Source organism: Aquarana catesbeiana, linkage group LG09 (assembly GCF_042186555.1).
Source record: "Aquarana catesbeiana isolate 2022-GZ linkage group LG09, ASM4218655v1, whole genome shotgun sequence".
Lineage (NCBI taxonomy): Eukaryota > Metazoa > Chordata > Amphibia > Anura > Ranidae > Aquarana > Aquarana catesbeiana.
Genome location: NC_133332.1, coordinates 237,069,664 through 237,094,070, shown reverse-complemented (window position 1 = coordinate 237,094,070; position 24,407 = coordinate 237,069,664). Strand labels below are relative to the sequence as shown.

Sequence of the window (24,407 nt, the reverse complement as noted above, 5' to 3'; positions counted from 1 at the left end):
GTCCGTCATCCGGAGATAATTCTGAAAATCATCTTGATTATTCTCCTGGAGCTCCTACAGCAAAGGCATATGACATAATTGGTCACGATTAATAAAGCAACAAATTTTTGGTCCAAGAACGCCTCCTCCTCCTGTTCCTGGACTGGACTTCAAAGCAATAACTCCAAGGCCAATAATAAATAACACGTTATCTCCAATTCCGCAACATGTCTGGTTGACAAACGGCCGTTCAGAAATGAACTGAAAAGCACGAAATAAAAAGCGCAAACTGAAAAGCGCGAAATGAAAAGCGCGAAATGAAAAGCGCGAAACACTCACCAAACTTCCACTAATACAAAATTAGCAGAAGGAGCCTACAGGGTGGCACTAAAGAGCTGAAAAACCACGTAGTATGTCACTACGTTCGTGTTTGTTGTCTGACAATTCCTTGCCGTTTGTATGCAAGACAAAATCCAGGCACACGTCTTCAGACAAAAGTCCGAGATTTTGTCTGCGAAAAAGCCGATTGTGTGTACGAGGCTTTAATGAGGTGCCCCTTGGGACATGCTGCACCATACCCCAGCAAATCACTTGAAGTGTACTCTAAACCACAGTAGTAGTAGTATCACGCATACTGCATTTAACGTTTATTTACATTGTTTATTGCTGATTTGCTATTATCCGTATTGATTTTGAGTATTGAGTTAGTGGTATAGAACCTGATCTTAGTCACTTTGGCTTAGTTATTACGCTGTCTAGCAGACTGTTCAAATGTACCTGCTGTGTGCTCATTTATGTTTTACTGCCATTTATCCTAAACTTATACCAATAGATTGAATGCACATTAAGTGCATTTATCTCTAAATGGGTATGTGTCGATTTTCCTGGTAGCAGCTCACGGCCAGGTAAAGGTTCTTTATACTTGAGTCTCTATACATGCTTGCAGTGATTTGTATTCAACCAGGTGTGCCAGAGGGGCTGAGGTGGCTCTTAGGGCCAAGCCGCAGAACAGAGAACCCAAAATAACCAATTGGCTTCTTTGGGGGTGGCAATACACAGTGACAACTATAACATTTCTCACTTCTTTCTGTTCTGCTGACAAGGACAAATTGGGAGGGCAAATATTTCCAGCTGGAACTCAGACCGCAATAAAACGCTGGCATGAGGTTCTAATTCTTCCATACTCAATCCAACACTAAATGTTTTGGCTTTAACAGTTCAGATGTCTTTTATTCGTGCATCTAATATACATACCGTATTTATCTGCGTATAACACGCACTTTTTTCCCCTTAAAATCAGGGGAAAATCGTGGGTGCATGTTATACACCGATCCCCGCTGATTGTGAGCGGAGCGATCGCCGCTGACATACACATAGCTGAGTGTACTCGGCTCTTCTCAGCTCCGCTCACAGTCACGCCCAGTCCCGCCATTGGACCTGTGTTATGTCCATCATAGGGCGGGACTGGGAGTGACTGAGCGGCGCCGAGAAGAGCCGAGTACACTCGGCTATGTGTATCTCAGCTCCGCCCAGTCCCTGTGATCTCGGAGGCGCTCGCTCCGCTCTGCCGAGCCCCTGCAATCTCGGCGACATATTTAAATCTGTCCAGCCCTGTAATGGACACTGGGGGCAAGGCTGCGCTGGGGCAAAGCTGCAATGGGCACTGGGGCAAGGCTGCAATGACAAGGCTGCACTGACCACTGGGGAAAGGCTGCACTGGGGCAAAGCTGCACTGACAAGGCTGCAATGACCACTGGGGAAAGGCTGCACTGGGGCAAAGCTGCACTGACAAGGCTGCAATGGACACCGGGGCAAGGCTGCACTGACACTGAAAAGGCTGCAATGACACTGACAAGGCTGCAATGACACTGACAAGGCTGCAGATGGACACCGATAAGGCTGCATTGATGGGCATTTAAATGTAAGTTTTTTTTCCTTAAACTTCCCTCCTAAAAATTTTTTTCCTTAAAATTCCCTCCTAAACTTGGGGTGCGTGTTATATTCCGATAAATACGTATTTATTGTCATACAGTGTGTAATGTAATCCAATTAAGTAACTTGGGAAAATCTTGTTCTTGTTATTTTATAGTAACTCCCAAATTAAAATATATATAAAGGTAACAAAAGAGTGGGACTCCGTTAAGAGTAAAACCAATCGCATAATGCCATCATAGTATTTAAAGTTATCTAAAATAGCAGGAAAAATACAGTATGTTGGCAAAACTGCAATTCACATTTGTTAATATAGTTTTTTCTAATCTGTTATAAATTCATTTGATCATAGTTCCCTTATAAGGTCAAAATGTTCAAACTGCATTTTTTATAAAAAGAACAGTATGGTTGTTTGTTGTTTAATCTGCTAAGAAGCAATTAGCTGTTTCCTGTACTAGATGCATGTTTTTACTTATGCTTAGTTTTATGTGTTTGGGTGAAGCTAGCAGGTTATATTGACCTTGTGCCATGTGACTCACCTGCTTGGCCATCTTCTGTTGTAAGCATTACTGAAGAAGACTTGTGATCCTTCCCCTGAAAGGTTGACACACTTGTTCAACTATTGATCTCATTGTGTTACCAAAGCACTTTATGGGCTCTCTCTATTGCGCTAACATCGTTATATTTAATAAAATGTAATCCTGTTAACTTAGGAAGTTCTGTTGACTGGTAGTTTCCCAATATATTGCACCTTCAATGCTCAATGTCATTACACAAAGGCATCACCTCCTTGTTCATGAGTTGCTTTTAACAGTGCTACCACACAATCTAGTCCAAAATAGAGGATTTTATACTTTTTCTCTACTTACTTTTTTATAGCAAAAACAGTAATGCCAACACGGACATTTCTCTGATGGAACTGTGCATTCAGAATATCTATGTTATAACTGCCATTCCATATGATTGGGGCAAGCCAGGGTGTTACCATTAAGACATCTGACCTCCTAGAGAACACAAAGAGAACATTGTAATGGAGTTTAGAGGAGTTTAGAGGACATGCAAACATAACATTTTACAGAACTCTAGGCTCATAAGATGTACAGATCATTTAAGGCAAGTATACAGATGTATTTTACATTTACCACTGTGCTCCACAACCCAGACATATTAATCCGCAAAGTTCTGCTTTCTGTGTGCTCTGCAGCCTTCTAGAATTTGATTTCACCCCCTTTCCTTGGTACAAAAGAACCTCTAAGGAGCAGCCAGTTTCAAAGCAGCACACCAAAAAGACGAGAGCAAGAAAGTGAAGATGTCTGGAGCAGGGATTTGGAGAGGAGGTTTATGTACACCATTCTACTTATGTGATCACAAAACAATCTTGCCATCCATCCTTTTTCTTTAAGGGTCAGCAACAAGTTAAATATTATACTAATACTTCAGTTCTTACTTCTAAATATAATCTTCCTCCACTTACATGCAGGAGGCAAAATCAAATAAAAATTTGAAGTAAAACCAGCTTGTGTTATTGATCCCCACAAGGTTGAGTTGAGAGGTATCTTGATTTAGCGCAGTCTTACCCCGAAGGGTCTCGATGCGCTTGGCGGAGTCCCTGGAGAAACCCAGGTACTAGGAGGAGACAGGAACAGAAAAGGGCCACTACAAAACAGTACATTTTAACTCAAACAGTATTATATACAGAATGTATACAAGATATCCTCAGCCAAGTCTTCTGAATAAAGTTAAACCAACAATTTATTTAGACATAATAAAACACATCTATAAAACATATGTAGTGGCCTCCCGGACCTCTAGAGGCCTGATGGTGACCTCCAGAGTCAGGGAGAGCTGACATCTATCCTCGTAGAGTGGGTTACCAGGCATGGTGGGTGTAATGCAAGATGAAGTGATGGGCGCCAGTCACTTTTTGAATGCGAATGAAGAGATTTATTGTCTCTTAACAAGAATGTGGGAGAGGAGGTTAGGGCCAGGACACTCTTAGGTAGATGCAATTACATTTAGCAGACTCCGAGACACAATAGGCAGACAGCTATTCAGTTCAAAGCCTCCAACCGAATGCAACTCCTGTATTGGCAGGACTGCTGTCTCCTATGGCAACTAAGCTTTTAACAGTTTCCAAAGATCTTCACACAGAACTTGGCACAGAATACTGTTCTTCTCTTATCTCACAGTTTCCCACTGTAGGTCTTCAATCACTGAGTTCCCAGTCTCTCACTAGACTTCCAGATCCCAGCTGCCTGCTGGATCCCCTGAGCTCTTCCACAGCTAACCCCCTGTATACTCCTCAAGCGTCACCCCCGCTAACCCACTGGGTCCCTGACTTGGCACTTGCTGGTGAGAAGACTGCTCTGGTACTTCTTCGGGCTTACTCACAGTAGTCTCTGGTAATAAGGTGGAAGGTCCTTTAGTGGCGACTGCTTCCCCTTTATCCCCGACCACAACTGCTTCCTCATCCGGCGGAACCTCTGTAACTCGGTTGGACTTCAGTCCTGCAGTCCCAACCCTACGCTGCTTCTCCTGCTCCTGGATAGGCCTCAGGCAGCCTAGCATCCAGGTGTCCCAAGGATAGGCCGCAGGCTTCTGGCCTAGCAACCCTGGACGACATAACACACGTCCATCCAGACAGCCGTCCAGGTGGCACAGAACCCTGATCACCTGACTCCACCCAACTAAAGAAACAGACAGAAATACCCTATCATTCATAATCTGACCTTGCTATGCCCTTGTCGATCTAATGTCACCCGCAACAGTGCCACCCAGTGACAGAAGAGAAAAGGTGCAGCAACTCCAGAATTAGAGAGGGATCAGTGGATCTTCTAACAATTAACCAGAACATTTACTATCTGGCAAACTAATTTTGTGAGCAACCCTGCCTAAACACCAGGGTGCTACACATATACAAAAGTATGCTCATACCTGATAAACGCCAACCCTTTCTCAATGTGTGCACTTATTTGGTCTCTTGATAAGTGTATATGAAGTATTGTAACGCTTCCAAAAGATAACTTGTTGGGGGACTACCAGTGCCTTCCTAGAGTCTATTTAGTAACCATTTACACCTGCTCCCAGGTCTAGCCATTTAGAGAACATGTCCCTCCGGACACCTTAAAGCTGAACTGCCCCCAAACTGTTTCCCTTAGCAACCAAACTTGTAGGTTGACTTCAACACAGATCTGTACACATACCAAACTTGGTATCCCCATTGGGTAGGATCTGGTCTCCATCTCACAGCCTCCCGCTGTAGCTTCCTAGAGTCACCCACGCTCTTCAGCCCAACGACTGAATTCTCTTACAAGCGTCACCCCCGCTATCCCGCTGGGTCCCTGGCTTGACTGCCACTGAGACTTCCCAACTTCATCACCATCCCCGGTTAGTAAATAAGGCTGCTCTGGTACTCTCTCAGATGCTAAACTCTGGCCTCTAATAAAAGGAGCGTTGTCCCTTGATGGCGACAGTTTCCCCTTTACTTCTGACCTTGGTTCAAGCTTTGCCTCTGGTGACAGGAATGGTTGTCCTCCGTTAACAACTCTGTCCCTTCACCTCAGACAAAGAGGGGTTCTCCGGCTGGTAGAACCTGTGCAACTTGGTTAGGCTCCCGACATGAAGCCCCAACCCTACACTGCTCCTTCTTATCCTGGGTAGGCCTCAGACTGCCTAGCAACAAGGGAACTCCTGGATAGGCCTCAGGATTCTGGCCTAGCAGCCGAGAGCTTTCAACACATGTCCACGCAGACAGCCAACCAGGTGGTGCTGAACCCCCGATCACCTGACTGCTCCCAAATAAATAGGCTCTCCCAGCAGGCAATGGGGTCAAAGAAAACCCCTGCCAATTGGCTAGAGCAACCTATCCACTCATATTCCAAGTTCATATGCACCTTATCATCCCAATGCCATAGGTGACAATACCACCCAGTGGTAGAGGGGAGCGGTGCATCAAACTCAGAGTTAGGCAAAGAATCAGAAGATCCCCTAACAATTGGCCAGGTAAGTTACCACCTAGCAAACTAGATTTGACAGCATCCCTGTTCAAGACCAGGGTGTTACATACAGATCTTGCAGGATGTGGAATTTTTACATAAATGTGAGTTGCCGATACAAGCTTGGTGAAAAGGTCAAGGGACCAAATAAGTGCACACATTGAAAAGAGGTTGGTTCTCATCACACATGATTTTTATGTGTTTTTAATACAGTGGCGGGTCTCAACAGTCGCAACAGTCGCACTTGGGCCCTGGCATCACGCCACTGTGGGGGCTCCAAGACCCTGCACCTCCCGCTGTACCTTGGGCTGGCATCTAACTATACAGGGGAGAGGAGCGGGAGATCGGCAGCTATGTGATGTCCGCAGGATGTCCCTCCAGTGAGCACAGTTCACTTCCCGAGTGTCAGTGTATACAATGGAGAGGAGAGGGGCCTATGACCCGAGCATGCACCAGATTCAGTGCACAAGTTTGTCACTCTGCTTGTACTCTCTTGCCGATAGGTGCTCAGGTCAGAGGCCCCTCTCCATTGTATACACTGACACTTGAGAAATGAACTGTGCTCGCTGGAGGGACATCCCGTGGACATCACCAGGAAGCACATGGGCTGCTGCTTCTTGCATTTAGACTTCTCATGTAAGGTAAGCCCGACACTGGCCCGCCACCTGTGACACAGGCCCCCACCTGTCACCTATAACACTGGCCCCCCACCTGTCACCTGTGACCCTGGCCCCCGTTTGTCACCTATAATGCTGGCCCCCCCACCTGTCACCGGTGACACTGGCCCCCCACCTGTCACACTGCCTCCCCACCTGTCACACTGCCTCCCCACCTGTCACATTGCCTCCCCACCGTTCACACTACCTCCCCACCTGTCACACTGGCCCCCCCACCTGTCAACACTGGCCCCCCCACCTGTCAACACTGGCCCCCCCACCTGTCACACTGGCCCCTTTTTTATCACACTACCCACGTCATACTATTTCCCCATCACAACCTATCATACTGCCCCACCTGTCATTCTTTCCCCTGATACACTGCCCTCTTGGCACAATACCCTCCTGTCACACTGCCCCCTTCTGACATATTTACCCCCCTCATGTCACACTACCCCATCATACTGCCCCCTTCTTGTTACACAGCCCCCCTCCTTTCACAGTGCTCCCTCATTACACTGCCCTCCTCCTGTCATACTTCCCAGGTATCCTTTTCCTGTCACACTGCCCCCCTTTTGTCACAATATCCCCCTGTCATACTGCCCCCTCCTGTCACACTGCCCCCATCCTTCTGCCCCCTCCTGTCACACCGCCCCCTTATTTCACAGTGCCCCCTCTTATCACACTCCCCCCTCCGGTCACACTTTCCAGATACCCTTCTTTGGTCACACTGCCTCCCTCCTGTCAAAATACCCCATCATACTGCCCCCATCACACTGCCCCCCATCCCTTCACAATACTCCCCATCATATTACGGGTCAGGGGCCCTTCATGGTTTCTTGCACTGGGTCCCTGAAGGTTATGGTTATGCCTCTGTTTTAAGATGTGTATTATTATGTGTTAAAATTTTTTTTCTTTATCCAGAAGACTTAGTTGATGATATATTATATACATATAGGGGGAGATTTACTAAAACGGGTGCACACAGAATCTGGTGCAGCTGTGCATAGTAACCAACTTCAGCTTGTTCAAATAGGCTTTGACAATAAAACCTGGATTCTGATTGGTTAGGATACTATGCACAGCTGCATCAGATTCTGTATGCACCAGTTTTAGTAACCCCCTCCCCCCCGATAATACTGTTTGGATAAATGGCTTTAATTTTAAAATACAACCCCAATTCCAAAAAGTTGGGATGCTGTGTAAAATCTACATAAAAATAGAATGCAATGATTTGCAAATCACATAAATTATTATATCCATATTTTATTCACAATAGAAATTAAAAATATATAAAATGTTTAAACTGAGAAATGTACCATTTAAAAGGAAAAAATAAGGTAATTTTGAAACTGATGGTAGCAACAAGTCTCAAAAAAATTGGGGAAAAGCTGGCAAAGCAATGCTTAGTACACACAGTAAGTTATTTTTTTTGATCAACCCAGCAGGATGAACCAAAAAAAACCCCAAAAAACTGAGGAGGTCTTTGTACTAACTATGCGATGTTAGCACAGCAGTCCCCCCACTGTGCTATTGTGTTCTGACAGGGGGACCGCCCACCCACCACAACACACTGGTCATCTCTCTGGGACATCACAAAAATAATGATGGTTAAAATCTAATCAGATTAAAATTAACTGCATGGCATAATCTAAAATTCTACGTAGATAGAAAGCGGAAGTTGATAAAAGATTCTACAGTACCTCTCTGTATCACATAGTTCCATATTGTACATACACAATAAAAAAATATGTAATCCAAACGGGGCATAGTTATTAAGTTATCTGTACAGAAAACAGATCAGAAATCTCAGAATGAGGAACCCCTCAATTAAAACTCTAATCCATTGTGTAATTGTCCACTCTAGTGAACCTAAAAATCGCTGATAAAGCAATTAATATCGAGTTCGATGTTTAACCCTTTCGGGCTAAGAGTGTCAGTTAAAAAAATCCATTGAGTTTCTTTTTTTGATAAATGGATACGTTCCCAGTTTAAGACAGGGATGTACCTTCCAATCAGACCTAGTGCTTACCAATAGGGATGAGCTTCGTGTTCGAGTCGAACCCATGTTCGACTCGAACATCGGCTGTTCGATCGTTCGACGAATTGCGAACGTTATGGGCCGTTCGCGCCAAATTCGTGTGGCGCGTCACGGCCCATAATTCACTGCGGCATCGCAGTGCATTGCTGGCTGATGATTGGCCAAGCATGCACTATGACCCGCATGCTTGGCCAATCACAGCGCCGTCAGTAGAGAGAGCTGTAATTGGCCAAAGCCAGGGTGGCTTTGGCCAATTATGGCTCAGGGGATTTAGTACACACCCCACACTATATAAGGCCGCCTGCACGGCGGCCCTGTGTAGTGTGTGTTCCGGTGTGCTGAGAGATAGAGAGAGAGAGAGACAGTGTCATTTGATTTGAGTTAGAAAGATTAGGCAGAACAGTCAGTCAGTTAGCTGCACTTACAGTGTATTGTGTATATATATGCATCCCAGGTGTTGCATATATATATATACACTGTATTCAGTTTAGCTAGATCCGTTCCTGTTATCTTCTATCTAGACTATTTACATTTAATGCAGTGCGTCCTGCTCACAGTGTTCAGCTAGATCCGTTCCTGCTATTTACATTTAGTGCAGTGCGTCCTGCTCACAGTGTTCAGCTAGATCCGTTCCTGTTATCTTCTAGACTATTTAGATTTAGTGCAGTGCGTCCTGCTCACAGTGTTCAGCTAGATCCGTTCCTGCAATTTACATTTAGTGCAGTGCGTCCTGCTCACAGTGTTCAGCTAGATCCGTTCCTGCAATTTACATTTAGTGCAGTGCGTCCTGCTCACAGTGTTCAGCTAGATCCGTTCCTGCTATTTACATTTAGTGCAGTGCGTCCTGCTCACAGTGTTCAGCTAGATCCGTTCCTGTTATTTACATTTAGTGCAGTGCGTCCTGCTCACAGTGTTCAGCTAGATCCGTTCCTGCTATTTACATTTAGTGCAGTGCGTCCTGCTCACAGTGTTCAGCTAGATCCGTTCCTGTTATCTTCTAGACTATTTACATTTAGTGCAGTGCGTCCTGCTCACAGTGTTCAGCTAGATCCGTTCCTGCTATTTACATTTAGTGCAGTGCGTCCTGCTCACAGTGTTCAGCTAGATCCGTTCCTGTTATCTTCTAGACTATTTACATTTAGTGCAGTGCGTCCTGCTCACAGTGTTCAGCTAGATCCGTTCCTGCTATTTACATTTAGTGCAGTGCGTCCTGCTCACAGTGTTCAGCTAGATCCGTTCCTGTTATCTTCTAGACTATTTACATTTAGTGCAGTGCGTCCTGCTCACAGTGTTCAGCTAGATCCGTTCCTGTTATCTTCTAGACTATTTACATTTAGTGCAGTGCGTCCTGCTCACAGTGTTCAGCTAGATCCGTTCCTGTTATCTTCTAGACTATTTACATTAGGTGCAGTGCGTCCTGCTCACAGTGTTCAGGTAGATCCGTTCCTGTTATCTTCTAGACTATTTACATTTAGTGCAGTGCGTCCTGCTCACAGTGTTCAGCTAGATCCGTTCCTGTTAAATTCCTACTGACAGGCAGGCTTGTCTGGTTACAGTATATAAAGCTACCTGAAGAAAATTACAGGTGTTCTATTTGATCCTATTAGTACCACGGTCAGGCAGCTAGACTATTTACATTTAGTACAGTGCGTCCTGCTCACAGTGTTCAGCTAGATCCGTTCCTGTTATCTTCCTACTGACAGGCAGGCTTGTCTGGTTACAGTATATAAAGCTACCTGAAGAAAATTACAGGTGTTCTATTTGATCCTATTAGTACCACGGTCAGGCAGCTAGACTATTTACATTTAGTACAGTGCGTCCTGCTCACAGTGTACAGCTAGATCCGTTCCTGTTATCTTCCTACTGACAGGCAGGCTTGTCTGGTTACAGTATATAAAGCTACCTGAAGAAAATTACAGGTGTTCTATTTGATCCTATTAGTACCACGGTCAGGCAGCTAGACTATTTACATTTAGTACAGTGCGTCCTGCTCACAGTGTTCAGCTAGATCCGTTCCTGTTATCTTCCTACTGACAGGCAGGCTTGTCTGGTTACAGTATATAAAGCTACTTGAAGAAAATTACAGGTGTTCTATCCCAGCTTAGTGCAGCTACAGGCCATTAGTATGTCTGGAAGGCCAAGAAGGAGAGGCAGACAGTCACAAGCCAATAAGAGAGGGCAAGCAGGCTCTGTGTCTAGTGCTGGTCGTGGAGACGGTGCATCCTCATCAGCACGTGGCCATGGGACACGCTTGGCCTTTTTTTCGGCAGCTGGCCGTGTTGAGCCGCAACATGCGGAAGACTTGGTCGAGTGGATGACCAAGCCGTCCTCATCCTCCTCATCCTCTCTCACCCATGCCCAGGGTGCTTTGTCTGGCAAAGCAGCGGCCTCTTCCCTCAGCTCAATGTCATCAGTGACTCCTTCCCTAGCTCCACCATGTCCTCATGAGGATTCCCTCGAACTGTTTGACCACAGTGTTGGGTACATGCTCCAGGAGGATGCCCAGCGTTTGGAAGGCTCTGATGACGATACTGAGCTCGATGAAGGCAGTAACATGAGCACGGACAGAGGGGGTGCCCAAGAAGGACAGCAATCTGGCAGTCATGCTCCCCCTGCTGCAGCATACTGCCAGGTTTGCTCCAGTGATGAGGAGGGAGGGGATGATGAGGTCACTGACTCAACGTGGGTGCCTGATAGGAGAGAGGAGGAGGAGGAGGAGGCGGCGGCACATCACCAACGAGGCAGGATGCCCTCCAGGGGCCAGCCTAAGGGCAGCACATTGACTGCATCACACCCCAAAGCTCCACATGTGCAGGGCGCTGCAGTCTCTGCGCGTTATTCAAAAAGTTCTTTGGTGTGGGCCTTTTTTGAGACGAGTGCATCAGATCGCACCGTTGCTATTTGCAACATATGTCTCAAGCGTATCTCGCGTGGCCAAAACATCTCCCGCTTGGGTACCACATGCTTGACCAGACATATGTTGACCTGCCATGCAGTTCGTTGGCAAGCGTATCTAAAAGACCCACACCAAAGAACAAAGAGGATCTCTCCTTGCTCCTCATCAGCTGAGATTTCCAACCCCACTAGACCTTCAGTCCTCTCTGAGACCTGCAGTGAGAGGAATGAAGGTGTAGAATTAGGTGTGTCACAGCCAAGTACTTGTGGGCAATCTGCTTTTGGTACACCGACGTCAGATTGTACCAGGCAAATTTCCCTGCCCAGCTGCTGCACCGCCGAAAGAAGTTTGCTCCCAGCCATCCACATGCCCAGCGGTTGAATGCTAGCTTGGCAAAATTGCTAGCACTTCAACTGCTGCCTTTTCAGTTGGTAGACTCTGCCCCCCTTCCGTGAGTTTGTGGAATGTGCGGTTCCTCAGTGGCAGGTACCCAAACGCCACTTTTTCTCACGGAAGGCGATTCCGGCTCTCTACCGGCATGTGGAAGGCAATGTCCATGCCTCGCTGGACAGGGCGGTCAGCGGTAAGGTGCATATTACCGCTGACTCATGGTCCAGCAGGCATGGACAGGGACGTTACCTAAGTTTCACGGCGCATTGGGTGACTCTGCTGGCAGCTGGGAAGGATGCAGGACAAGGTGCAATAGTGTTGGAGGTTGTTCCGCCACCACGCCTCCAAAATGCTGATTGTGACACACCTCTCTCCTCCACCCCCTCCTCTTCTTCTTCCTCCATGGCCTCTTCCTCGGAACCAGCGGTGCTCCGTAGGCGTTCAAGGGGCTACGCAAGTACGCAGGCCAAAAGATGCCATGCGGTGCTTGAGCTGGTGTGCTTGGGGGACAGGAGCCACACTGGGGCAGAGGTTCTGTCAGCTCTGCAGGGGCAGGTTCAGAGGTGGTTGACGCCACGCCAACTTAAGGCAGGAATGGTGGTTTGCGACAATGGCACCAACCTCCTCTCTGCCCTCCGACAGGGACAAATGACCCATGTGCCCTGTTTGGCTCACGTCCTTAACTTGGTGGTGCAGCGGTTCTTGGGCAGGTACCCGGGCTTACAGGATGTCCTGAGGCAGGCCAGGAAAGTCTGTGTGCATTTCCGACGGTCATATAATGCCAGTGCTCGGCTGACGGACCTCCAAAAGGAGTTTAACCTGCCCAAGAACCGCCTAATCTGTGACATGCCCACCAGGTGGAACTCAACGTTGGCCATGCTGCAGCGGCTGCACACGCAGCAGAGGGCCATCAATGAGTACCTGTGCGACTATGGCACCAGGACAGGGTCAGGGGAGCTTGGTTTTTTTTCCCCACGCCAGTGGGCCATGATCAGGGATGCATGCACTGTCCTGTCACCATTCGAGGAGGCCACGAGGATGGTGAGCAGTGACAGTGCATGCATCAGTGACACTGTCCCCCTTGTCCACCTGTTGGAGCACACGCTGCGTGGAATAATGGACAGGGCACTTGAGGCAGAACAGAGGCAGGAAGAGGAGGACTTCCTTAGCTCTCAAGGCCCCCTTTATCCAGACAGTGTTCCTGCGTGCCCGCCGATCACACAGGAAGAGGACGAGGAGGAAGAGGAGGAGGAGGAAGATTGTGTCAGTATGGAGGTGGAGCCTGGCACTCAGCATCAGCAGCAGTCTTTAAGGGATCAGTCCCAAGAAACACATGGACTTGTACGTGGCTGGGAGGAGGTGGCTGCGGACCATGTCGTTCTTAGTGACCCAGAGGACTCCGGACCGAATGCCTCAGCAAACCTACGCTGCATGGCCTCCCTGATCCTGCAAAGCCTGCGTAAGGATCCTCGTATTCGTGGTATCAAGGAGAAGGACCAATACTGGCTGGCAACCCTCCTTGATCCACGTTACAAGGGTAAGGTTGCGGACCTTATCTTGCCGTCGCAGAGGGAGCAGAGGATGAAACATCTTCAGGAGGCCTTGCAGAAAGGTCTGTGCAACGCGTTCCCAGAGACTGGGAGGTTACAAACTCCTGTTTCTGGACAACGTGTTGCTGAGGCTTCGGTCAGTCAAAGAAGGAGCGGTGGAGAAGGTGGCCGTCTGACCGATGCGTTCAGACAATTTTTTGGTCCGCAGCCCCAAGGTATGATCGGTTCCAGCAACCATCGCCAGCGTCTGTTTTACATGGTGCAGGAATACCTAGGGGCAAGATCAGACTTGGACACTTTTCCCACCGAAAATCCTCTGGGTTACTGGGTCTTGAGGATGGATCACTGGCCAGAGCTTGCACAGTATGCAATTGAGCTACTGGCCTGTCCTGCATCCAGCGTTCTTTCGGAACGCACATTCAGTGCTGCTGGAGGCGTGGTAACCGATCACAGGGTGCGTCTGTCCACCGACTCGGTCGATCGGCTGACCTTCATAAAAATGAATGAGTCTTGGATCACCACCAGCTACCAAGCACCTGATGCTGATGTAACCGAATAATTTTTTTTGAAATCTCAGATCCCTTCAAAGACTGCCTATGCTGATGCTGAGTGACTATCCCTGAGTAATTATCCTCTTCCTCCTCAATCATCACGCTGATAGCTTGTAAGAACATTTTTGGTTCTGGGCGCCACCACCAGTGCCTAAGGCACAATTTTTCAGCCCCTGTTTAACAGGGGCGTGTAATTACAATTTTTGATGTAATACTTTGCAGCAGGGCTCGTTCCTGCATTCCAACTAGAGTGTCTGTGAGGGGTTGCAGTGTTGTGGCACCAGCACCAGTGCCTAAGGCCCAATTTTTCTGCCCCTGTCTAACAGGGGCGTGTAATTACAATTTTTGAAGCAATACTTTGCAGCAGGGCTCGTTCCTGCGTTCCAACTAGAGTGTCTGTGAGGGGTTGCAGTGTTGTGGCACCAGCACCAGTGCCTAAGGCCTAATTTTTCAGCTCCTGTTCAACAGGGGCATGTAATTACAATTCTTGATCTAATATTTCACAGCAGGGCCCTGTGAGGGCTTACAGTGTTGTGGCCACAGCAACACCTAAGGCCCAAATTTCTGCTGAGTATATAGGGCAGGACCCTACTTTCAAACATCTAACTTACAAACGACTCCTACTTGCAAACGGAAGGAGACAACAGGAAGTGAGATGAAATCTACCCCTAGGAAGGGAAATTCTCTCCTGTAAGAGTTAATATGGGAAAACAATTTCTCCTTTCCACTGATGCTTTCCAATCCTTGTTCCACAAAAAAACCCAAATTTTCAAAAAACATTTTTCATTGGGACAAAAAAGTGAGGTGAAATCTTCTGAAGAGGAGGAAAGACAGCAAAACAAATGTCACAGGGGTGATAACCCTTCCCTATGTTTTCCAAAAAGCTTAGAAAAGATTTTTTGGCTGGAGCTAAACACGTTAAAAATGTTCAAAATTACAAACAGATTCTACTTAACAACAAACCTACAGTCCCTGTCTTGTTTGCACCGCCTGTATACTGCTGTTCAGAGTATATAGGGCCTGGTGGCCCCACACCTTTCCTTATTTTAATTTGGGTGCGGGGTTCCCCTTAATATCCATACAAGACCCAAAGGGCCTGGTAATGGACTGGGGGGTACCCATGCCGTTTGTCTCACTGATTTTCATCCATATTGCCATGACCCGACATGACATTAAACCCGCAAGCAGTTTTAAAGGAGATTTTTTCCTTTAAAAATGACATTTGGTGCAGGGACTGTTCTAAACATGGGAAACACGCGTCACTTTACAGGCATACTATAGACACCCCCCAGGTACGATATTTAAAGGAATATTTCACTTTTTTTTTTTTTTACTTTAAGCATCATTAAAATCACTGCTCCCGAAAAAACGGCCGTTTTTAAAAGTTTTTTTTGCATTGATACATGTCCCCTGGGGTAGGACCCGGGTCCCCAAACCCTTTTTAGGACAATACCATGCAAATTAGCCTTTAAAATGAGCACTTTTGATTTCGAACGTTCGAGTCCCATAGACGTCAATGGGGTTCTAACGTTCGTGCGAACTTTCGGTCCGTTCGCGGGTTCTGGTGCGAACCGAACCGGGGGGTGTTCGGCTCATCCCTACTTACCAAGTATTGACTCATTAGGGCGGAGTGTTGGTCGCGCCCCACCCCCTGGTTTTCAGATACATTTTGTTCAACAAGCCGTGTAGTCATGCTCTTTGAAAAAGTCTTCCTGACGAAACTAGTCAGAGCACGATACCACGGCAACCGTTATCACGTGAGGACGCAGGGTGCTTCTAGCCTGAAGCTTCACACACGAGAAGGAGGAAGTGCGGATCAGCTGTGCCTGGTTGACACGCAGTGCGCTCCAAGCTTGTAGTTGTATACTAGTGGAATGAAGGACTGATCAGCTGTGAGTGTGTATCATCTATCCAGTCTGCAACCAGTACCCTTGTGCTCTGAGAGAAGCAGTTTGAGTTATCCACTATTACCAACCAACTGAAAGCTAGAAGGCTATCCTTTGTAAGGAACTGCGCCCACTGATTTTTACAGTGTATTTACTTTATTAGTTTTTTTCTCTTATTTGTGACTTACAATAAATTATCAAAACGGTACTGGACTATTCGGGGTCTCTTTTTTACATGTGGACATTGTTGATGTTATCTGATTATCAACCCTGGAGGACTTTGGGAGTAACCAGAGAGAGGATTTGATCCAAGGCTTGTTAACCTCTTGGCTCCGGTGAGTTTGAACCCCTACGGGGTGTGTGCAGCACAAGGTGTCCCAATAGATGGTGAAAGGTGCACTCATCAAATCTACTATTCATATAAGGGAATCCAGACCGAGCTCCAACCGCTGTGTCTTTGTTGGAATTTGCCTGCCTGCATGTGTTTTGCTTGCATTTACAAAGACTTTGTTTTATCAGTCAGCATTGAGGACTGAAAATAGCGCTGCTTTTATGGGTTAATTGCTGTCTCATATAGTACATTCATTCATCCATATTTTTATTTCTTTTTGTATTAAGTGGCTGCTGAGAGATATCTCACTCAGAATATGGTGACATCAGGTTAAATCACTGCGGTTTATTACCATTATTATCTTCCATCTGCATATACCGAATATCCTTTAGCGCTGGGATAGGAGGATTGGAGTAGGGCTTATTGTCTCCTTTTTGTTTGTATACTATATTTACAACTACGAAAGTCCTGAAGAAGTGTATATGTCTGTGTGTTTGTCATACACCAATAGAGATCATTGGTCTCCAATAGGGATGAGCTTGATGTTCAGGTCATACATAAGTTCGACTTGAACATCAGGTGTTTTCCCGTTCGCAGAACAGAGAACATTATGGGGTGTGCGTGGGAAATTCGAGCGCTGCGAAACGCCCCATAATGCACTGCGAGATCGCAGTGCATTGCTGTATGATGATTGGCCAAAGCATGCACCTGACCTGCATGCTTTGGCCAATCACAGTGTGCTCTGCTGAGAGAGCCATAATTGGCCAAAGGTAGGGTGCCTTTGGCCAATCATGGCTCAGGGGGACTAAGTCCACGCCCCACACTATATAAGGCTGCTTACACTGCGGCCCTGTGTAGTGTTGTTGGCGTGGACAGAGAGATAGCTTGAATTAGATTAAGCAGGCAGGTTATTCAGTTAGTGGCAATGTATTTGATATATATAGAGTCAGTCTAGTATATATACACATACATACACACATACTCTGCATTTAGCATAGACTATATATTCAGTGTTTACTCGATATTCAGTCAGTGCATAATATATATATATATATATATATATACACACATACACATATATATATATACATACATACATATACATATATATATACACATACATACACACACACACACACATATACATACATATACACAGTACCTGACCGCGAGATTGTGTTTCCAGCGCGATCCCATCGTTCTGGTTCTCGGCGATAGGTTACTGTGCATCTCGCACTGGCTCGCTCATCGGGAAAGGAAAAATGTGTTTTTTCCTTTTGCAGATTTATTAAAAAAGAAAAACGGAAATATCACATGGTCCTAAGTATTCAGACCCTTTGCTCAGTATTTAGTAGAAGCACCCTCTTGATCTAATACAGCCATGAGTCTTTTTGGGAAAGATGCAACAAGTTTTTCTCTTAAAAATATCTCTTAAAAATATTGGAGAAGGAAGATAGGGATCAAAAAGAGAAAGAAATATACCAGAGACAAGCAAGTTTACCAGTCTGGGTTTGTGTTTATCTGGCAAAAAAAACTTGCCTCACTTGAGGAAGAAAACAGGAGGATGGACACACAATCACAAGATCCTGTTCCTCCCATTGCTACGCCTGTTCCACCTCCAAGTGACCAAGCACACACCCAGGAGGGATGTCTGTCCTAAGGCCATGGGGAAAAAATCTAAAGGTCATAAAGATAGATTGAATCACGGCCCTGGGGGTACTCCCTCTAGGGGACCACTGGGGAATACCAGACATGTTTACTATGGGGATTCAAACCCTGGTCATCATGCACAACCCTATGATATCCCCCCTACTAATTGGGGAAACTCATCATGGAGTCCTAACCCTCTTAATTACAATATGAGATCCAACCAGCTCCCTTATGGTCCCTCTTCTGATGGTTACGCAAATTCGGTCCCGTTGCAAAATCGGTTCTATCCTCTGTGTCCGACCTGGATACCCCCAGACACCGGAGAACTAATACCGATGGTTACAGACAGAATTACCCTATGAGGAACCAGAATACTCGTTATCCTGTAGATTCCTGACGGGATTGTACATATTCTGGTCCACCACAATACCCTGGTCCCTCTGATGGTAGAAACAATCAAAATTGGGGTTTTCCCAAGGATTCACAGACAGCCAAACGCCCCGTAGAACGAAAAGAGGAGTCGGGGGGGGAGGCGGGTCCAGGCATCCAAAAAGAAAAAGGACCTAGGAACTGGCATTTTTCATTTTATCCAAACAGACTCTAACTAATCCCGAGAAGAGACTGTTGGATAAAGGTTTGAAATTTGCTCCACCTAGGAGCTTGAGCAAGTTTCAAACCTTTATGGATGTGCACAAATTCACTCGAAAGTTGCACATTAAACGTTATATGTTGTCTAACCCTATGAATGGGGTGGATAATGTAATGAGAGGAGAATACCAACATTCCAATCTCTCCAATGCCTCTCTTTTCAATCCTCCTGGCCCCGTGGCTCCGGCCATTCGGGTATTCAGGGATGCTGTCCTTCGCGACCTTGAGCAGATCAGGGTCAAGAAGGCAAATTTGCATAGGGAACTACAAGTTGGACTAGAATCCCTTTGTCACAACAAATCCCTCGTCATTAGACCAGCTGACAAGGGTGGGGGGATTGTAATCCTAGATCGTTGTGACTATCAGAGGGAAATGCATCGGTTGGTTGATGACACCGAGACTTACACGGTTTTACAAAGAGACCCTCTGGTCAGATATAAAAAGGAGCTTGAATCTATCGTAGAGGTTGGTTTCCGGAGAGGTATATTAAATGACAAGGAAAGACGATTTCTGGTCCCCAGTGCACCTTGCACTCCAGTCATTTACTACCTCCCGAAGGTCCATAAGGATCCTGTCCGAGCTTGGCCAACCTTTTCATGGCCAAGTGGGAGGAGGACGTTGTTGATGCACCCAGGAGATTGGAGGTGCTCCTGTGGGCCAGATACATTGACGACGTCCTCCTCCTGTGAGATGGTTGCGAATCAGAGTTACAGAACTTCATTACATCTCTAAACGATAATAACAGGGGTATTAGGTTCAATTTTGAGGCCAGTCGTGACACTATCCACTTTCTGGATCTGAAGATCCAGATAGTGGAGGACCATTTTGTGACATCAACTCACTTCAAAAGTGACCGACAGGAACTCTTACATCCCGGTGGATAGTTGTCACCACGAGCCTTGGCTCAGAGCTATCCCCAGGGCCAATTTTTACGTCTGAGATGTAATTGCTCAGACATTACTACCTTTGATGAACAAGCATCCATTCTTATGGATAGGTTCATCGAGAAGGATATGATCGTGCATCTCTGTCTCTGGCCATGAAAACGGCAGGAGACAGAGACAGACTCTCACTGTTGTCTGATGTACCCCGGCATAATGCTACTGTATCAGATGCTGTGCTGTTTATTACCACCTACTCGGTACAGCATCGCAATATTAAACAATTGATACAGAAACATTGGCATCTGCTGGGTAGTGACAGAGTTTTGAGCTCAATCTTACCAGTCAGACCTAGAGTGGTCTTTAGGGGGGTGGCCTCCCTTGGGAGTAAGGTAGTCCCTCTGTCCAAGATACTCCAAGTGATAATCGCAACTTTCGCCAAAACCTCACTGGATATTATAAATGTGGAAGATGCCAAGTTTGCTCTCTAAACGCCAATAGAGCTAGGCGAATTACCCAGTTTACATCTACTAGCACTTTAAGATCATATGATATCAAACCCTTTATTACACGCACCTCGGTAGGGGTGGTCTATCTCTTACAGTGCCCCTGTGGGCTTCAGTATGTGGGGAGGACCAAAAGGGCATTGCGGGTTTGTCTAAACAAACATATAGGGAATATTAAGAGAGGTTATGACAAGCACCCTGTGTCCAGACACTACGACCAGGTACATAACAAGGACCCCTCCAATACCCTGTTTGTGGGCACTGATAAGTACAAACCACATTGGCGTGGTAACAAAACAACAAGGAAAAAGAGATTCCCCCAAAGAAGGCAATCACCCAAACACGATCTGCCAAAAAAACAATATATTTATTAAGCTACAAAACACCACACAAAAGTACAAAAATTAGGCAAAATAGGGAGAATGTCAAATGACCATATTAAAATTGATAACGTTATCATTAAAAACAACGGAGCCGCGGCCAAACATACCCCATACACACACCAATCACAGCAGCAGATTCCTAATATATTGGCCAGTATTGTATGAGATAAGTCCTCAGATCAATCCAAGTGTGGATAGTGTGGCGGTGTGGAGGTAAGGGTGGATGAATGGATGTTTGATAGTAATTAATGCAACGAATTCAACACAGCTTAAACACAGCTTTGAGATTTATAGCAGTCCGGGAGCTAGACCCATAGCGTGGGTAAGATGACAGCAATGACCGGCAATAACTACTGAAGGTGGTTGTAACCCAGGACATACAAGCAGAGCAGTTGTATTAATGGAAAACAGTAGGGGGAGCAGGCACGACTCAGGCTGTATTAGAAATAAAAATTGGAGTGATACTTCTCTCACCAAGTGGATCAGCGGCTCATGGAGTCGTAAGCTCTACCCCAGATGATTGCTTGTAGATGTCAGTCCAAACTGCATTTGCATTTGCCGTCAGGTGGGAGATGTCCCGCTGTGTCAGCGCCTTCTGTTAGAAGATGAAAGCCGGCCGTCAGCTGTTAGTTCCCGGTCAAACATTCAAACACCGTGAGCTCGCGGCTCCGAGGTGACGTGCTGACGTCACGTGCTGACGCGTTTCACCAGCCAATCACCGCTGGTTTCCTCAGAGCACATTGGCGAGGTAGCCTGTTGTTTAGGGAGATCTCTAATGCCCCATACACACGGTCGGACATTGATCGGACATTCCGACAACAAAATCCTAGGATTTTTTCCGACGAATGTTGGCTCAAACTTGTCTTGCATACACACGGTCACACAAAGTTGTCGGAAAATCCGATCATTCTGAATGCAGTGACGTAAAACGCATACGTCAGGACTATAAACGGGGCAGTAGCCAATAGCTTTCATCTCTTTATTTATTCTGAGCATGCGTGGCACTTTGTGCGTCGGATTTGTGTACACACGATCGGATTTTGTTGTCGGAAAATTTTATAGCCTGCTCTCAAACTTGTGTGTCGGAAAATCCGATGGAAAATGTGTGATGGAGCCTACACACGGTCAGAATTTTCGACAAGGTCCTATCACACATTTTCCGTCGGAAAACCCGAACGTGTGTACGGGGCATAAGAGTGAGATGTCCTGGATCCACAGGCTCAAAAGCTATGTACCATACGGCATGAATGTCGACGTGGATGTGAATGCCTTTATCAGTAATTCCTAAGGAGGGATACAACTTTTTGCCATTAACCAATATACATGAAGTAGGCAGCCCAATTTCTAGGTACTTGGATGAGCTGCGTTTGAGAGATGGTATTGTATTTCGATGTTCAAACTGTGCCCTTGGTGAATTTTTTGAAGGCCTATGCTTTGACTTCCCATCCATCTAGACCACCTACATAGCCCCATTAATGAGGTGGTGGGGTAAACATACCGTCTTTTATTTTTATTATCTTTCCATGGCCCATCCAACTTTTACTTAAAAATTAAAAATAAGGATTCACTCAAAATATCAATACTATTAATAAATATTGTTTATTCATCTTTTGGGATCTATTCTTGGAATGTTTTTTCCATCAATATTTTCCTCAAGACGAATTTGTGGGACTATGGTCCTATTATAGTCACGATTAGGTTTATTGGTTCCAATTGATTTAATATATCCATTGGGATTAGTTTTCTGACATGGCTCTACAGTGCTGTGCCAATTTGAATATGGCCACTAGGTGGCCACCATGCTTTTTATTGACATGTCTCCTTATGTCTTTTATAAGCCGGTTCCGGTCTGTGACACGGACCATGCTGCCAGATGGGACCTATTCATTTAGGATTACATTGAGGCTTTTTTGCCTTTATTTATTTATATAATATAGGTATTACCTCTGTGTGTTCGTAAGGATACACAGCTCTATTACCTATAGTTTATTTTATTTCTATTTTCATTTACATTTTTTGCAATTTTTAATATGGCCACTGGGTGGCCTTTGTTTATTTTATTTTTAGAATGTCCCCTTATGCTCAAGTCAATTTAAGTCCGGTCTGTGACACGGATCGCACTGGTTGACTTGATAATTTTAGTATTTTGTTGACATTCTATTGCTTTTTTGGGGTACCTATCTCTATATGAGTTCTATGGTTCCCAGATACCTGACCTTATACCCCCTTCTAACCAGCGGTTTATTGCAATTCATGATTAATTCTCTCTCCAGTGATTGTGCACACACTTGCGCACTTGACACCACTCAGTGTTTGGGATTATCCGGCCTGGGTAGGCTCGCTGATGATTCGGCATTCACAGTGAGGCTTGGTTTAGTGAGGCACTAATCAGCGCTCGGGATTTTTCAATTTTTTGTGCAAGTCCGCCATTGGAGCGGAATTCAAAGCGAGGCTTGGTCAGGCTCTTAGTACTATAAGGGGAGGTGACGAGACGCGCCGCCCGTGCCCTTGGATGATGTGACTCTATCACGAAACGCCGCGTAGGGCAGAGCGATGTGTACTCGTCACCTCCCATTGCTGCTGTTGTTTCCAGTAGGACGGGCTGTCTGTGAGCTTCCGGCCGGCGTTCCAGACTACACTACATGCCTACTATTGTCTACTAACATGTGAGTTTAACCTTTTACTTATCCAATAAAGTCAATGATTTTACACCATATGGAGCCCTTTTTTTCCTTCTATGACCATATCTGCAATGCTGTGGGCTGATGTCTGAGTATCTGTCAGTGTGAACATATTTAGCCTGACCCTGCAGTCTTTGATGTCCCATCTCGGTATAAGGTCTCTGATCCATTGGTCGTGGTTCAAAGCAGTATTAGCAAACAGCTTTCTCTGATCCTCTGTAACGGGGATCATGAATTTCTGGTAAGCGGCCAGTCTGATTTCACGGTGGTGAAACAAGCACGCTTCTTCTCACAGCAAGAATTTATGTTTTTTGGAACTTTAAGATACTTTCATATCACTTGGGTGATTTATTTTTTATACATGGACTTTTAATTATCATTTTGAACATTTAATTTTTGGATCAATTATTTATTTGACATGTGTTTTGTATATTATGTATACACTAAAGGGGAACTCTTCACATAGTTCTAAATATTTGGTTGGGTGATGATGTGTATGATCACCAATCTGTTCTAGCGCGATTCAACCCTCTTTTTTTCTTATTTAATTTCACTGTGTTTGTGTCACATAGATTATTCGCCGCTATAATTGTTATTGTTTATGTATTTCACCGTAGCGCAGTTATTCTCCCTATTTTTCTTAACAAGTTTTTCACACCTGGATTTGGGGATCCCCTGCCATTCCTCCTTGCAGATCCTCTCCAGTTCTGTCAGGTTGGATGGTAAACATTGGTGGACAGCCTGTTTTTAGGTCTCTCCAGAGATGCTCAATTGGGTTTAAGTCAGGGCTCTGGCTGGGCCATTCAAGAACAGTCACGGAGTTGTTGTGAAGCCACTCCTTCGTTATTTTAGCTGTGTGCTTGGGGTCATTGTCTTGTGCGAAGGTAAACCTTCGGCCCATTCTGAGGTGCTGAGCACTCTGGAGAAGGTTTTTGTCCAGGATATCCCTGTACTTGGCTGCATTCATCTTTCCCTCGATTGCAACCAGTCGTCCTGTCCCTGCAGCTGAAAAACACCCCCACAGCATGATGCATCCACCACCATGCTTCACTGTTGGGAATGTATTGGACAGGTGATGAGCAGTGCCTGGTTTTCTCCACACATACCGCTTAGAACTAAAGCCAAAAAGTTCTATCTTGGTCTTATCAGACCAAAAGAATCTTATTTCTCACCATCTTGGCGTCCTTCAGGTGTTTTTTTAGCAAACTCCATGCAGGCTTTCATGTGTCTTGCACTGAGGAGAGGCTTCCGTCAGGCCACTCTGCCATAAAGCCCCGACTGGTGGAGGGCTGCAGTGATGGTTGACTTTCTACAACTTTCCCCCCATCTCCTGACTGCATCTGGAGCTCAGCCACAGTGATCTTTGGGTTCTTCTTTACCTCTCTCGCCAACGCTCTTCTCCCCCGATAGCTTTGGCCAGACGGTCAGCTCTAGGAAGGGTTCTGGTCATC

At 45.9% G+C, this 24,407-nt stretch overlaps 1 protein-coding gene across 2 annotated transcripts in view; it reads right to left on the bottom strand.

Annotated features, from left to right (window-relative positions):
• Window positions 1-24,407, bottom strand: part of LOC141108403 (histo-blood group ABO system transferase-like) — a 270,783-nt gene that overhangs the window by 12,749 nt on the left and 233,627 nt on the right. For both annotated transcript variants that reach the window (XM_073599990.1, XM_073599991.1), the window contains one exon: window positions 2,781-2,915. In XM_073599990.1, coding sequence (XP_073456091.1) covers window positions 2,781-2,915 — 135 coding nt within the window. The remainder of the gene's footprint in view (window positions 1-2,780; window positions 2,916-24,407) is intronic.